The sequence below is a fragment of the Idiotropiscis lumnitzeri genome, chromosome 1, assembly GCF_059441095.1.
Source record: "Idiotropiscis lumnitzeri isolate Australia: NSW breed Sydney's pygmy pipehorse chromosome 1, RoL_Ilum_1.0, whole genome shotgun sequence".
NCBI lineage: Eukaryota > Metazoa > Chordata > Actinopteri > Syngnathiformes > Syngnathidae > Idiotropiscis > Idiotropiscis lumnitzeri.
The window spans coordinates 38138327-38154887 of record NC_142391.1 but is presented as its reverse complement, the minus strand read 5'-3'; the positions used below and the strand labels follow the sequence as shown (position 1 = coordinate 38154887).

General features: G+C 37.8%; 2 protein-coding genes across 4 annotated transcripts in view; one reads left to right on the top strand and one right to left on the bottom strand.

The window, feature by feature from the left end:
* Positions 1 to 7105, bottom strand: part of glt1d1 (glycosyltransferase 1 domain containing 1) — a 23722-nt gene extending 16617 nt beyond the window's left edge. For both annotated transcript variants that reach the window (XM_088299684.1, XM_088299685.1), the window contains exons 1-5: positions 6683 to 7105; positions 2170 to 2321; positions 1939 to 2044; positions 1212 to 1263; positions 338 to 374 (exon numbers count right to left, since the gene is read on the bottom strand). In XM_088299684.1, coding sequence (XP_088155810.1) covers positions 338 to 374; positions 1212 to 1263; positions 1939 to 2044; positions 2170 to 2321; positions 6683 to 6750 — 415 coding nt within the window. In that variant the 5' untranslated portion in view covers positions 6751 to 7105. The remainder of the gene's footprint in view (positions 1 to 337; positions 375 to 1211; positions 1264 to 1938; positions 2045 to 2169; positions 2322 to 6682) is intronic.
* slc15a4 (solute carrier family 15 member 4) overlaps positions 6509 to 16561 on the top strand; it is a 25371-nt gene continuing 15318 nt past the window's right edge. The window contains exons 1-6 of one of the 2 annotated variants that reach the window (XM_088299683.1): positions 6509 to 6673; positions 7615 to 8245; positions 11583 to 11875; positions 12888 to 13032; positions 13202 to 13282; positions 16272 to 16452. In XM_088299683.1, coding sequence (XP_088155809.1) covers positions 7661 to 8245; positions 11583 to 11875; positions 12888 to 13032; positions 13202 to 13282; positions 16272 to 16452 — 1285 coding nt within the window. In that variant the 5' untranslated portion in view covers positions 6509 to 6673; positions 7615 to 7660. Of the gene's footprint in view, positions 6674 to 6792; positions 7409 to 7614; positions 8246 to 11582; positions 11876 to 12887; positions 13033 to 13201; positions 13283 to 16271; positions 16453 to 16561 lie in introns of those variants that run through there. The other variant, XM_088299682.1, reaches the window with a different exon arrangement.

The following is a 16561-nucleotide window of genomic DNA, read 5'->3' as shown; positions in this document are numbered from 1 at the left end:
GAGAGAGCGAGAGAGGGGGGGGCTAAGAGGGGGAGGGAGAGAGAGAGAGAGGGAGGGAGGGAGGGAGGCAGAGAGAGAAATTGATTTAACTGATCACGGCAAAAAAAAGTTCAATAGCTCTTGAAAATGTAAAGAACACAGGAAAAGTGCATTTACCTCAATTCAAACTTTTTAGAATATTAAATATATGCATAGGTTTGCATGATTTCATTATATAATTCATCCAAATACTGTACACAATTATTTAATAGAATTTGTGAATGTGTGATGAATAATGCAAAATGAGTGAGTCGGAGATGAACACGTCTGACATGAATGCTCTTGTTGTAGAGCTTACCTTGAGGCTGGACAAAGATTTTGCTTCTCTGGCAGTGCTTTAGGGTCGGGGGGGGACATAAAGAGTGGTAAAATAAATAATTTTGTTCAGAACACTTATATTATCATTAAGTACAGTAACTGCTTCATAAATGACAGACAATGCAATTATCTTGAACTGTCAAGATTTTTAGACTAAATTTATCATTTAAGAAGATAAATATAGTCCGATAATTGGAATTTCTACATATTAAATCAAGAGTAGATTGAAAAGAAAATGGCTGAATGTTATCACAATGGATCCACTCATGTTTTTTCTTCTGTGAAGTAAAAGGCAGAATGTGTGTCCCGTCAACCTACCGCTAGCACTAAATGACAAATAAAGCATGCCGCAAGCCTCAATCTGCAATTTATTGCGAGCATGTAATCGGAAAATAAAACAATGTAATACTGTTTTAATGCCGGATTGGCATTAGGTATGCAGTCTATTGTCTCCAATAAAAGCCCTTCTGTTGTTTTCATTGAAGTAGTCATTCCTGCCGTTTGTTGATGCACCATAAATGCAAATAAATAAATACCATTTTTCTTTGAGGATATAGTGGCTTGTAGTGTACTAATTGAGTCGTCTAAAAGTCTACATTTTATCTAAAATAAAGTACCATCTCTGACATATATTTATGTTAGTTTTAACTTTGTGTGAGCATGAAAGATGATGTATACAGACACACAGTAAACATTGTTGTGAATAATTTAGCACGTGAATAAATCACCTTTTAAGAGGGAAATAATTGTAACTGGTTGGGAAAACAAAGACCCGTAGGCCGACAGACCTAGCATTGAAGCAATTACTGCACTTAAAATACTGTAGGTCCAATGGAATAAAAAAAAATATATACCAAATAGATCTCAGCCTCCTTTTTCATTTTCTCCGTAAATGCAACAGCAAACCTGTTCAAAAAATAAATTTTATTGTCATCCCCACTTTTGCAGAAGACATAAAAAATAAAATACTTGGTCATAAATTAGCTTTAAGGCCCTGTATATGCAGCATTGATTCCAACAGATGAAAAGGAGGCAAGCAACAATGGCAAAAAAAAAAAAAGAAAAAAAAAACACTTCAGAAAGCTACAAAAATTCAAATCTGTTCCTAATTATAAAAAAAGGTTAAGTGGGTGGAATAAAGAAACAAAAAATATATAATAATGGGGATTTATCTGCATGTGAGGGTTTCATAAAGTGGCCAGTAGGCTAACAGATGACAGCGAGGTTTGCATGTCAAGTGTACAAGAGAGAGGCAATTGCATAGATGTCCGAACTTTCATAGGCTACTAAGATTTGCGCGACAAGATACCCTCTTGTCTGTTTACATTTGAAAAAAAGTAATACAAGAAAATAACATTGACTTTAAACCGTGAAGATAAAAAAATGGCCTACGCTTAGAGCATCTCTTATCCATTACTAAAGATGGCAGTTGTATTGCAGCCTCAGGAACAACGTTTGAGGTGGCTTTCACCGATTTTTCCAATTTCTTTTTGCCCACTGAGAACATTGTGTGACGTGTCAAACGAAAAGATGATGAGAGAGTCATAGTTTCACTATAATACTAATATTCAGCAATATCACCGTGCTTTCTGTAGAACTTTTTCCATGACCACTCGTCTCGTCTCAACTTTCACATCTTCATTGATGTCTGTTCCACCAAAGATAATGCCAAAGGGTACTTGGATGTCTGTTTTGAAGGTTACACATAAATGGGCATATATTCAGGCATATATGGGAAAGGGAACAGGGTTTCCCAATCTTTTTGATGGTTGAACAGGGTAAACACCAATCAAAGAGAAGCATGCATTTTACCTAGCAGAAGTCTGCCTGCTTTGAATAAATGAATGGCCAGTGCACCCTCAAAAGGAGGATTTTGTGATTCCAGGTTTGCCACGTCAGTAGGAGACTCAAAATCCTCTGCATGTCTGAGCTCACATGTGTGTCCTGCCGATTCAATGTGGGCCCTGGAAATAAGGGGAATTAAATATGATTTGGAATTGTTTGACTTTAATGAATAATATCATTTACAAGACAGCATTTAATATGTACTTTGCTTGTTTTTGTGTGGTTTTAAATATATATAGTTTGATGACATGAAACATTGAAGTATAAGAAATATACCCAACCAAAAAAATCTAAATATCCCGACATAAAAATTATTAATTAAATAAAATATATCATAAATCAGGAAGCGGACAAATACTTTTTCACATCTCTGCCACGGCATCATTTTCTGACATGCAGATACAGTGAATGTAAAACGTCTACACCGCTGTTCAAACACTAGGTTTATAATAATAAAAAAATAGACCAAACCTTTACCACCATTAATGTGACCTAAAGCGTGTGCAATTCATTTGAAAAAATAAATAAAAATATTGAGAGGCGATGTATAAAACAAACAATTCAGATAGTGCAGTTGCACAAACATGTACTCGCTAATAACTGGGGATGTGGCTGATTTCAAAATTAACCAATCACATTTTAACCTTACCAGACACTATAGATCACATTAATGGTGGAAAATGTTTTTAAATTCTTAATCTTGGTGTCTTTTTTTTATATCACAAAAACCTTCCGTTTGGACACTGGTGTGTTGACTCATATCCACTGTAGAATAAACCACATTGAAAATAAGACCAAGGGCTACGTTGCCTTTATGACTGCAAAGCTTCTTGTGACAAATATTATGTGTATCTATCCATTAGCTACACTACTCAGCCACAGGGAGCCTGACTGGAATAAAGACACAATTTCAAATCGCACTCCTAAATGTACTGTACCACTTGATGAAAGCTGTAGTTTCTTTTTTTATTTATCTAAAGCCTTCAACACTGTTAATTACAATGTCTTACTTGAAAAGATGTTACTACTAATACATGGTTTACAAATTATATTCAAAATAGGCAACAGTTTATTTGCATAAACAGATGCTTGTCAGACCCTTACACGTGGAGTCCCACAGGGTTCCATTCTAGGATCCTTCCTGTTCCATATAAATAAGGTGGCAGCAGCCACTTCCTCAATGTTTCTTATACTTTTTAGAGAATACAAAATGTAATGTTTCTCGCATGCATTTGGATTTCACTGTGCTTATGGCAAAAGCTAATTCTTGGAAAGGTAATATTTCAAAATGGTTCAAATTGAACAAGGTATCTCTGTGTGAATAAATCTAACCTTATTATATATCAAACAAACAAAAATAACTCAAAAAGAAAAACTAGTCTATATAGGAAGATATTGAATTCCTCAAATCTCTTCCGTTGGGTCTTGATGAGAGTTTAAGTTGGGAAAATTATATTCACCATGTTAGTAATAAAGTATGCAAATCTATTGGCGTTATCTACAAATCACAAATTATAACTTATCATGACTGCCTTAAAACTCTTAGAGCATAATTGAGGAGGCACATGTCCTTCCTACCTTAATGGCAAAAAAGATTTTGCAGGGTTGCTACTCAGCAACCCTCCTCATACAAATTAACCACCTACCAAGTTTTAACATAAATGAATACTGAATCTGCAAATTTATTTACACAATACAGTCTTCGCAGTTTCCTTTGGCCTTTAGATCCTTTTTTTTTTTGCAGTTCAACAGAGATGTTCATAACCTTCATATGAGCGATGCAAATCACCTGCAACTGTAAAACAAGTTCAAAATATCTTAGTAATGTCATTTCGCTTCACAATTGTGTGCCACTCAGGGTTGATTATTTCCCCCCCAAAAATCTAATTTTGTCTTTGTTTGAAGCCTGAAATGTGGCAAAGAGGAAAAAGTTTAAAGGGGATAAGACGATAATCCTTAGCCACGGTGTGCTTCACTTTTCGCAGCTTCAGTGTTTCACACATTTTGTCCAAAATATTGATTAAAGAAAAGAAAAATACAGCCATATTGAAGAAAGACACGTAATTTCGGATATGAAAAAACTTTGAGGCTTTGTACACACCCACGTACACTGATACAAGGTGCAGAACGGTTCCCGGCTGTGAGATTGACCAATAAGAGCACAACGGTGAGATAAAGGTGTGAATCCAATAATAAATAAAAAATAATTCAATAAAAGTAATAATAATAAGAAACTCAACTTCAACTTTGCGGTTTTTCACTTTTCACGGGGGGGGATCCCAATGAACAACGATAAACAAGGTATTACTGTACTTTCACACTGCACTGTATGTTGTAAAACACGCAGCTTTTAATGTATTTTCCTTAATGTTTTTTTCTTGTATACCTTCAATGTATTAAGTTTATTTTTTATTATTGTTAGCACGTAGATGAAGATGTATAATGAGGTGATATTGATCCTAAATCTTATCTGGGTTTTCTTGTCACAGTGCTCAATCTCTTCCTACTATACTGGTTATGTCATGTTGTTTTGTTGTCTGTGTAAATAAATGAATACAATGAAACAAATACAAATGCAAAAGTAAGTCTATTGCTGTGTTCATGATAGGATATCTGTGCCAAACATCTTATTTGAGATTTTAACCATAAAGTGTGTTTCATACTCTGGGTAGCTTATGTTTGAAAACCTAATAATGTACACATGCATATTTTCGTTGGGATGCTTCTTAAAAACTTGTCATTCTTTATAATTATTTATGTCTCGCATGTACTGAATGGATGCGATTGGGTGGCAACCAGTTCAGGGTGTCCCCCGCCTACTGCCCGAAGATAGCTGGAATAGGCTCCAGTACCCCCCACGACCCTTGTAAGGAGAAGCGGTACAGATAATGGATAGATGGATGTACTGAATGGGAAGTCTTAATCAAATTTGGACAGGGGAATGTATTTGGATTAATTACCCTTTGCGTTGTCATTTAATAAATACAGTGGCTTATAAAAGTATTTGAACGTGAACGTTTCAGCATTTTGCCACAAAACACCCACAATTTCAATGTCTTTTATTTGGATTTCACATTATAAACCAACACAAAGAGACTAATTGTGAATTGTAAAGAAAATAACGGATGCACGATTTTTAAGACAAAATGTTTCCCAACACTGTTCATCTGGACCCGTAATTGGACTCACTATAAATGCTCCTGTTCAACTGACACTAATACCACGTCACCACTCCGACATACATGTTATGGGTAGGTGGCATATGAGCCATATCATCCTTGTGGAGATGCTTTAGGGCACGGGTGTCAAACGCTGGTCCTGGAGGGCCGCTTTCCTGCATGTTTTCCATCTCTCCCGGCTGCAACACACCTGATGAGCAGGATACTTATCACGCTTCTTCAGAGATTGCTGATGAGCTGATCATTTGAATCAGGTGTGTTGCAGCCGGTGGAGATTGAAAACATGCAGGAAAGCGCCCTTTCGGACTGGAGTTTGACACTTATGCTTTAGGGTAAACACAAATGACGACACTTTGAGAGAATGTACGTAATGTAAAAAGTACTGCACTTGCCAAAAACAACAGTCTCAAAAATGGCCAGTGCATGAACAAAAGCATTATTCAAATTGGCTCACATCCTGACCAAGCAAAAAAGGCTCTTCACTAATGGCGAGATTATTATTTTTGGAATCATTAAAACAAGATTGATGTGCAATGGAAAAGACTAGTTAATAAATCTTATTAAACGAGATTAGTTCACCAGCAATATGTACAAGGAGCTCATAGAATTAAAAAGGTAAGAGACAAAGAGACAATGTCTATCTAAACTAACTTGTCAAATAGTCTGCAAATTAGAATGGAAAACATTAGTGGGCGGATGTGTAATGCTGGTAGAGGTGAACCTCAACCAAGACTTGCAGCTGTAAGTCAAAGGTGGTTGTGTGCACTGCACACAGTATTGACTCAGGGCTGAATATTTAGCAATTTGCATGCCCCTACTATTTGTTATATGTACACTTCACAATTGTGTGACTCTTTGAGTTGATCTGCCACATACAATTCGAGTACTAAAATATATTTACGTTTGTAGTAAAGACGGGGGGAAAGTTAAAGCGATATGAATATTTTTGGCAGCCACCGTAGATCACTACAGTAAAATAAGGCTAATTTCAAGTCCATTGTTTGGACATTTTAAGCGTGCCCCTGTTAGGTTGATTAATTTGAATAAAATTTCCCCTATTTTTTCAGAGCACTTCTGCACACAACCCACGGTATTTTAGCTGAAACGGTCACAATCAGAAGACCATGGAAGCAGGAGCAATGTGGAAAAAGCAAGACGGGAACTTTAACAAGAGGGATGGATGCTGCCCGGGTTAACGATTAACTCCTGAGCTCTGCTGTTGCGCTCCATGCTTAATGCGATCTCACCTTAATCATCAATGCATTACCTGAAACATGTAACTACTAGAAGAGGTAAATTACCTGATTCGCTCAGCAGTAGTGCGGTTCCCTGATTTGGGTTCGAGACAAGCGAGAAAAAGTAATTTCATTTTTTTAAATAATGGACTAGTATAGACGCATATGCGTCAGTAAATATAAGGGGGAAGATAACCTGTGCGTGCTAATTCTGCAGACTAGCAAGCCTGATCCAACACGTTTCCTGGTGGCTTACTCATTGCTTGGGAATTTTCTTGGACTGTTTACTTGTCCGTCTCTCTTAAGGTTCCCTGGAAACGCATAGCTTTAGAAACAACTGACTGGTGGCGCAAAATGACATTTCCCCCGACTTCAAAACTGCACGCTGCAATGAGTCGGTGAACAAACATTTGAACCAGCAAGTACTTGACGTTTGCCGCAAGTTTATCACAACAGTAAAGGTGGCGACACGCAAAACGTGTCTGCGTGTGGACTATGAAGTTCCACTTCCTCCTTTCAATTCTGTGACGTCAAAGGCGTATTAGCAGACTTCCAAAAGATAGGGATGCACCGGCTCGCACAGGGGACAGGGTCACATGTGTATTATAAATCGCTTCTGGAACCACGCGCAAATCCAACAGCTTGTTGACTGCTGGAGTGTCACGGGGTTGTGCTGTGACACTTCTGGGCGACTTCCAGTTCTCCATCGACAAAGTGAACGTTTGAAGGATAAGCAACACAAGGGTTAATGGAGATAACTCACCCGGTGGACGCGTAACATTAATATTGACGGTAATGTACACCTAAACTCCAACCAAACTGTCAGTATGCTAAAGTTAGCTTACGGTTCACAAGTTATGTGCCAATATGAACGTGATATGACCATGTCTTGTGTTTCTCTCAGCCAGACTGTTGGTTTCGATTATTAATGTCGACGCTGTTCAACGGATACGAGCAGTTTTGGTCATTGTTAAACTCTCTTGTACTCTCCGTTGCAGGACTGGAGTCTTTATATAAGGAAGGAAGTTATCAATTCAGTTGACGATGGTGATCAACAAGCAAACCAACGAGAGCACCCCTCTCTTGGACTCGGATAATGGGACTAATGTGAGAACCTCACCTCCATCCGTTTTCCAGGGAAGAAGACTTGCATGTGCTGCTATCTTGCTGGCCGAATCATTGGAAAGGATAGCGTTCTATGGCATTACATCCAACCTTGTCCTATTTTTAAATAGTAGTCCTTTTTATTGGGAGGGCACACAAGCGAGCCAGGCTCCTCTGGTGTTCATGGGGGTTACTTACCTGATATCCCCATTTGGAGGCTGGTTGGCGGATGCATACCTTGGAAAGTTTTGCACTATTGCTTCAAGTTTGATCTTGTACTTTATAGGTATTCTGTTTTTCCCTTTCATTTCAAATGATGACACCAGAGTAAATATATGCGGAGAAGAGGCAGCATTTCCAGTGCAACCCGCTGAGTGTCTCAGCACAAACAGTACCCCTCCAAGCAATGTGACCTGTCCCATCCGTTCACCCTATTGTGGCCCGATAGTTTACAGTGGACTGTTTTTTATCGCATTGGGTGTTGGGACTGTCAAGTCAAACATCACTCCATTCGGGGCAGACCAGGTATTGTATGAATAACATTGCATTATGATTTTAACTGTGTTTAAGAATGCAAATACCAATCCCTGCGTTGTAATGTCTCTAGATGTGATCAGTGTTTTGACGTGGGCCTGCATAATTGGGAATGTAGTCAGACTCAGACATGTGATTTACTTTATCTTTGCCATGAGGGCCCACTTAGTCAAGCACATCTTTCATCGTCACAGCCAAGTAATTTTATTTCACGCGAGCGCACACAAAACAATTTCCAAACGCACAATACCAAGCATAAGTGAAGTACTTTACATACAACAATGAGAAGTGAAACATGACTGAAAAAAGTACTGCACAAATGCATATAGATGTTAATTTTTTATATATTTTTTTAAAGTACCTGTAATTGTTTTTCTAAACACAATCACACCAGCCTATGAGAACAGTTTCACAGGAGGGCTCATCATTACCTCAGAAAGCGGCCTATGCTCATTACTGTTCTGGCTTTGTGTCAAAGCTTTTGATCATCTGCTTCAAATAGGACCCTTATATCGAAGGGAAGCATAAGAGAAAAAGATCTTGGGTTTCACAATAAGCAAAACAGACTTGTACTCTAGGTCACATCAAGTGTTTTTGTTGTACTGATTCTCAATAGAATAATTAGTGGTTAGAGGCACAAAAAGAACATGTTGCTAAACACATGAAATTGTATTACAGACTTAGTACTGAAACATTTAAATTGTTTTCTGTTTAACATTTAACCTGGTTAAAGAGCAGAGGTTGGTTGAATAAGAATGCCTTCTGTCTAATCAGTCTAGCTGATTATCATTATTTTTTTTAATTATTATTTTCCATTATTGCCACCATGTTTAATTGACAAAAACAACATACTTAAAGAGAAAGTAAAAAAAAAATGTCTTTACAGTAATATGTTTTAATAATAATATGAAATAGGGCCAATCAGTCTGAACATTGTATTCTGATTGATGTTGTAATTGTGGAATATGAATGAAGCACCTAAAGCTTCCCGTTTTTGTCTATCTCATAGGGGCGGCCATTTGCTGTTGCATGAAAATTACATCACAGGCGCACAAGGCTCATGTAATGTCCAATCACGACTCATCTTGCAAATGTCACATGACCAATCTTCAAAAACAAGTGAGCCTTAATTGGATGTTTCATGAGCCCTGAGCCAATGTCATGTCATTTATTAAAGTCGACATCAAGTGGCAAAATGTTTGCCCCTGAGATGGTCAAAACCGGATGCTGCTTATTTCGTATTCCACGAACGCAATATTGATCAGAATGGTATGTTGGGACTAGTTGGGATGCAAAAAACATTATCGCAAAGAAAATTTTGGAATTAACTTCCCCTTTAAGATGTACATTTGTTTTATTACTTTATTGAAAGACTGAACAATTAATTGAGATTTGATCATGATTTAGATTGTCTTCTTTCAGTCTTCAACACGATATAATTAAAGAGAAACGATAAATGTGCAAAACTGCGATGCGTTTGCAAGCTCCAGATGCTGTGAAAGTAACTTGAATGCAGCATCTCACTCGCATAGCAAGTGTGTAACGTTTGTGATTCTGCCATCCCAGAGTGTGCCTTTTCACTTTTTAATGGTTTTCTGTAAAACTTAACACACAACAAAACTAAATAAATGTATTTTTGAATGTAACCTGTTTTGTGTTAAAAACATCGGTAATGCTACAGTCTGAAACCCATTTAAATGCTAATGTGAAATTAGTATTGACTTTGAGTGTGATTTTGCTTCAAATAAGATATCCACTCAAAATCATTGCAGAAACATTTTGACATTACATACAGGTAACCTACTCGGATTAAAACTACATACTCTTCCCAATTTGTGAAAAATTAATTGTAGTCAAGGGCAGCTTTCTTATCTTATTTTGTATAATCCATGGATGCGCCACACTGTCCTTAAAGTCTAGCGCACGCAATGCGTCATTGGCCCTCATCCTATCAGCACTCTGTATTTATTTATCAACCCTGCCTCGTGTGCAGGAGCGCCGAGTATCAAACATGTTTGATCATTTCAGGGCTCAGGTGCCATCAGTGCTCAGTGTGCGAGGCATAGAAGTCAACCGCGCACTGTTATTATCCGCGCCACGTGCGCTATTCATACACCAAATATGGCGGCGTCCTGTCACTACATTTCGGTGGCTCTCTGGAAATTAAATTAGTATATTATCTTTCGCAAGATTACTCCTGCCATTACGATGTCAGGTCCCCATAATATAAGGAAAAACACATGAGTTCAATCTCTATCAAAATAATTGTGGTTATTATGAATTGTCCAGCCTCGATACATTTATATTAAGTAACCAGAAATCACATGTATCTCCATTCAGAGCAATTGAATAACAAAACCAGACCATTAGCAGATAACAAGCAAAACACAACTGGAAAATAACCTATGAAGATAATGAACTTCCCACCATCTACAAATTAGAAGTTGTAGTTGTTTTAAGACTGATGATGGTATTGTGGTCAGAGAAAGTGAATTTCTAAAATCACATGAAACCGGCATTGGAATATCAGATGTTAATTGTAGCCTTGAAACGTCACATCTTGTTTTTCCTACTCTTTATCACCTATAGATAATCTTTTTGCTTCCTCCAAAAGGAGAACTTCGTGTGGGTCACTGCTGTCCCGAGAATATTAGAATACAATTTGCTTGGACATTGAACTGATTGTTCTGTATTATATTTTTGTGACTGATTATGCTATCGTATAGAACTGTTAAAATTAATCAATTGATAACTAATCAATTATCAAATGAATCCGCAACTATTTTAAAAACGGAGTAGTCATTTAGAATCCTCAGATTTCAACCTCTCAACCTCTCTGATTTCCATAGTCCTTTGTGAAAACAGCCGTATTATTTTTTTGTTTAATCACAATTATACATCTGGTTTTGCTTTGGAAAACAATGACCAAACCAGCGACAGTTTAAAAAAAAGTTGGTGAGTTTAAATAAATTCCTCTCGTGTGATTTATTGCTTATATGTTTTCTTTTTTTCACTGAACAAAACTAAATGGACAACAATAACTGCCTAATGAACAGTAATTGAAAATGTTTTGTAATACACTTCAATGCAAAATAAAATGTTAACCGATTATTTGATTAATCTTCAAAGTAAGTTTACACAGCAGATGTGACTCCTGGCATATCCTTTGAGTCTAAGCTCTATAGGTGGAACTGTCAATGGTTGACTTGCTTACAACTTGCACAATTGGTTAAGTAGAGGACACTCGCATTTTTATGAGGTGGCTTTATTATTTATTAACCCCAGTGTACCATATGTGTAACAGTGATGCGTTGTTGTTATCCCATAGGTCAAAGACAGAGGACCTGAAGCCACGCGCAGATTCTTCAATTGGTTCTACTGGTGCATTAACCTCGGTGCCATCCTGTCACTGGGGGGCGTGGCCTACATTCAGCAAAATTTCAGCTTTGAGTTGGGCTACATTATTCCTACTGTGTGCCTTGGGATTTCCTTCCTCGTTTTCCTCCTGGGCCGCACAGTTTTTATCACCAAACCTGCTGATGGCAGCGCATTCACTGATATGTTCAAGATACTGAGCTTCGCTTGTTGCTCCCCAAAACCCAAGGAGCCTGACTTGCTTCGGTAATATGTCACCCTTGTTTATTCGTATATCTTAACATTGCATTTTAATGGAACCCCAAAAAGAAAGTTCTGTGTCAAATGGCCACAGAGGGGACAGTAATTTAGCAAAGCTAACAGATCCCGACAACACTCTCTCTACAATTATTTAGAATAATGCAGCTAGGTGAAGTTAAACCTATACCTCATTTGGTTTTGATATTTTTTTTTTTTGCTGGAGCTGACATCCATCTTCCTTTGCTCAAGTGCAAAGCTGTTCTGATGTGTGTCTTCTTCACTTAAAACCAAAACTAATTCACCGGTTGGAACTGTAATGTTCACCAACTTGACATTGTATCTTTGAGTGGCTATAAAGAAATCCTAATGAAAACATTTGTCCTGACATGGTGATTATATAGGCTTTCTTTTCTATCTCTAAAAGCACTGTTATTTAAGGGTAAGTAAAATTTACTGTAAAAGCCTGGATAAGCTTCTACCTTTCATGAGTTGAAATATCTTATGAACCCCAATTCCTATCAAGTTGGGTCATAGTGTCAAACAAAAATAAAATCAATACAATAATTTTCAAATCCTTTTCAACCTCGGTTCAGTTAAATACAGTAGAAATGCAATATATAGTTAAAACTGAGAAACTTTTTAGTCAATTGTTTGCGCATCAGTCATTTTCTATGCCTGCAAAACACGTTTGGGAACTGAGGACACAAATTGTTCGTCTCTACATCTTACAGTCAGGGGTCTCCATTATGATACTTTGTGTTGATAAGTGGTTCAGATAATGGATGGATGGATAATGATTCATGTTTTCAGTGGAGGACAAGTTTGTCTTTGTCAGCCCAGTACTCACACGCTTTACTAGGAAGACATACTGTTGTTGCAATGTGCAAAATATGGCTTGACGTGTTCTTCCTGGAAAAAAAACTTGGACATTGCTTTGAAAAAGAGCATCTTGTCGCTGACCTGTGAAAAACGCTTATGTCCATTTTTTTCAGATGTTTTTTTTTTTTTTGTTTCATAGAAGCAATAAACCAACTCTATTGGATGGTGCCAAAGTGACTTACGGAGGAAAATTTCCAGAAGAGAAAGTGGAGGAAGTAAAATCTTTGGTGAAAATCCTACCAGTCTTCTTAGCCCTTATTCCATACTGGATGGTGTATTTCCAGGTAAAAAAAAATCATTTTGGAATTTATGAAATTTATTTTGTGAAATGGTAGAAGCAAGACTATACAAAATATAAAGGTAAACACTGCCATGTATTAACATTTTCTATAGCATCTGAGAATGGGTAGAGGAAGTGAATTCTCTAATGCTAATCTCCCTTTTACATTGCAGATGCAGACAACATACATTCTGCAGGGCCTCCATCTAACAATTCCAGTTGCTGCCGCCAATAGCTCCACTGACCCCCACATGGTAATTAAACAAGTTATTGTACAACAACCAGAGGTCGGCATTTTACTGCATTTTGCCGGTCCGTCATTCGTCAGCGGCATTTTATTCAAGCCTGATTGAATTTTAATCGTAAATTGGCCAGTCCGACCTGTAGTTCATTATTTAGTCTGTCACTCAGCAAAAAAAAAAACAGTCCAATCGATGAAAAATCCAATGTGACTAAAATGGTAACTGGAGCGTATGGTCTATCAGTAAAACTACTTCACACGGCTCAAAGAGGCCATACACTCGAATATACCTATTTGTCAGTGGCTGTCTGCAGCTGTTCAACCTCCCAAAGGCCAAAAAGTCTTTTCAATTTAAAGTTTAAAATGGCTTAGCATAACCAGAATCCAGGTCCGTATTGTGGCCAAATGTAAATCAAATCCAATCCAAGTCGTGCCCTCCAACTGCTGTTTATAAATGCTCATAATCTGTGTCAGCTTCTTCATCATCTTCATCTTTGTTCATGGGCAGATTACAGCTCTTTGGTGCATACCGTCATCTACTGTACAGCAAGCGCAAAGTGCTTCTAAATAGAATCAGTGGAAGCGGGCTGCATGTATTCAGCCACACACACACAGGAAAGTCTTGAATGTAAATTATTTCACCAAGATTTAACAGAAAGCCGCAAAGGTTTATATGCAAATAAATACACGTACATAAAATTATTAGCCTCAAACAAACATTGTAGTTTTTTGTTCTCATAGCAAAGTGAAGTGATGTCTTCTGGTTCTGACTTCTTCGCCAATCAGAGGCGGCTGTCTAAATCCCTACAAAGATCCGATTGAAAATAGGAGCACTCACTCTCACACATATCTCTTGTATCCTCTCAAGGAAAGACAAACACACGGGACAGTTGTCAGCAAAACGGGCGTCTGTCAGGGACGGACTGACGGACCGGTCCATTGGTCAGACGGAATGCCTACCTCTGACAACTACTGTCAATTTGTTGTCCGAGATTTCTTCTTTTCTATAATATACATAAACACAAAGTATTCAGTGTTGAAAAATAGGTGGTGTGGTGTTTCCTGCAAAAAGTAGTTCTAAACTAGGTTGTTCACATTTGAAACTAGTCACTGACGCAGTGGTAGGGAACAGCTGGCGGCTGACAAAGGTTGTGGTATTGCCTTGGGGATTAAATCAGAACTTTACTCAACAGACTAATACCTTGCAGATTAGCAACCTGTCTAGTTAGCACACTCCACAACAGCGCCTCAATCTGATGGCTCTCGATGAATAAGTCTGACAAAGGCTACCTGTGTTTCCATCTTGAGATAAGAGTAATATAAAATGAGATATTGGAAAAATGTGATCAGGACGCAATGCCGGATACATTCCCCGTCTTGCTCTTTAACCAATAAAAGAGAAGGACAGCATACCGATGAATATTATATAGCGCAGCTGTTCCAATTTTCAAGTGATTTTAACTTATAGAATGGAATTCATGAATGTTTTCCTTTTTATTTAACCAAAACAGGATGTCATAGGTAATGTTTCCAACCGGCGATCATATAAGAACAAAAATGGCAGGTTGTTTTCTTTCTCCACACAAATTTCACTGTACACACAATCAAAAATGAAACCCAGACTTTGTTTGCTACAAGTCATGACACTTCTCAAAATCAAAAGGGAAATGAGATTTGATGCTGCAGTGTTTTTACTTCCTCACCTGACACAGTTCAATGGCACAACTGAAAGAAATTACATCTATTCAAGGAGACGGAACACAATGAAAGTGGCGCTGCAAGCGAATGAATGTGTTGTAATTATTTATGGTGCATGACATTCAAAGCTAAATACAATTGTTTCATCTCTTCAACTACTGTATGTGTATCTGTCTTGTTCTGTCTTAACAATCTAGTTAGCTACTTTATCATAGTGGTATTAAGCATAATGTAGATGAATAGATATAATCTACAGTATATTTTGAATTGGGGCAGGCTGAATGTAGGAAGTGTATGTAGTCTTTGTACTGTGTACATTTACTAAACGTATCGTTGTGTGCTCATAGTGAGCACGCCACTGCCCTCGAACCACAATTTGTGTTACTCCTAACTGAGCAAATAAATTCAGTCACTTGCAACACAAACTAACACAGAAATTCAAGGTTTAGTGATCTAAAAATAGATCTACGGTAATATGCATTCCCCGCTGTTTTCATAGATAGAATATAAAATCAGATTCTCTTTATGCTTCCTCATCCTCTTTTGTACGAAACCCACGCTTGTCTTTGGGCCCTCTTGTGAATACATATGCATGAGTAGAAACAGAGCAATTTGTCATGTACTTTTGCTGCAGAATCAGGCACATACACTCTGTTAGAATGTGCATTGCGATGTTAAGCACATTGCTACAAATGAAATGAAGCATTCAGAACTTGAAGAAAAACTGCATGGATCTTTTTTTTTTTCCAGTGCAAGTCCAGTCCTCCAAAGCCACTTTTCAGCCTGTTTTACTATGTTGCCCTTCTGCAGCACTCCAACACTTGATAACGATACAGGGTTTTACTTGGCAAAGGCAATGGACCAATTTGAAAATTAGAATCTGCTTACAATAGAAAATAAAATAATAAAAAACGAGTTGCACTTGAAAATACATATTTATGAACCCGAGTCACACTCAGAAGATAGTCATTTGAATGTATGACTGAAACTTCTAGATATTCTACATAAATTCCATGTGATTTCATGTCTAGTTGGTGTAGGACTCCACACGTAGTCTGCTTGTAGATCAAATGTTATTCTTCTGATAAATACAATGTTATGGAAATGCAAACAAATGTGTCGACATAGATTTCAGTTACATTTAACTCTGACCACCTGGGGGTGCCAAAGTAACAGCAAGCCAAATGTGCAAACGCACTCCAATTTAGTCAGCTGCGTTAGACTGTGGAGACATTCTCCACAGCTTTCACGCTTTATTGCATTTTGTACAGTTTTATTTAATCTATTTTCTCTGAATCTTCCAGATGACATTTCGCTTCCCGGCAGCCTGGCTCACCATGTTTGATGCTGTGCTCATCCTCATGCTGATTCCTCTTAAGGACAAAGTGGTGGACCCTATTCTGAAGCGGCGTGGCCTGCTGCCCTCCTCTCTGAAGAGGATTGCTGTGGGGATGTTCTTTGTCATGTGGTCGGCTGTGGCAGCAGGTGAGTACACAAAGAGATGCCCTACATGCACCCTTTCTTATAAATTGACCTGGCCGATAAAAGAGAATGACGTTCAGGATTATTTTGTCAAGTTTCAAAGCACGTCCAT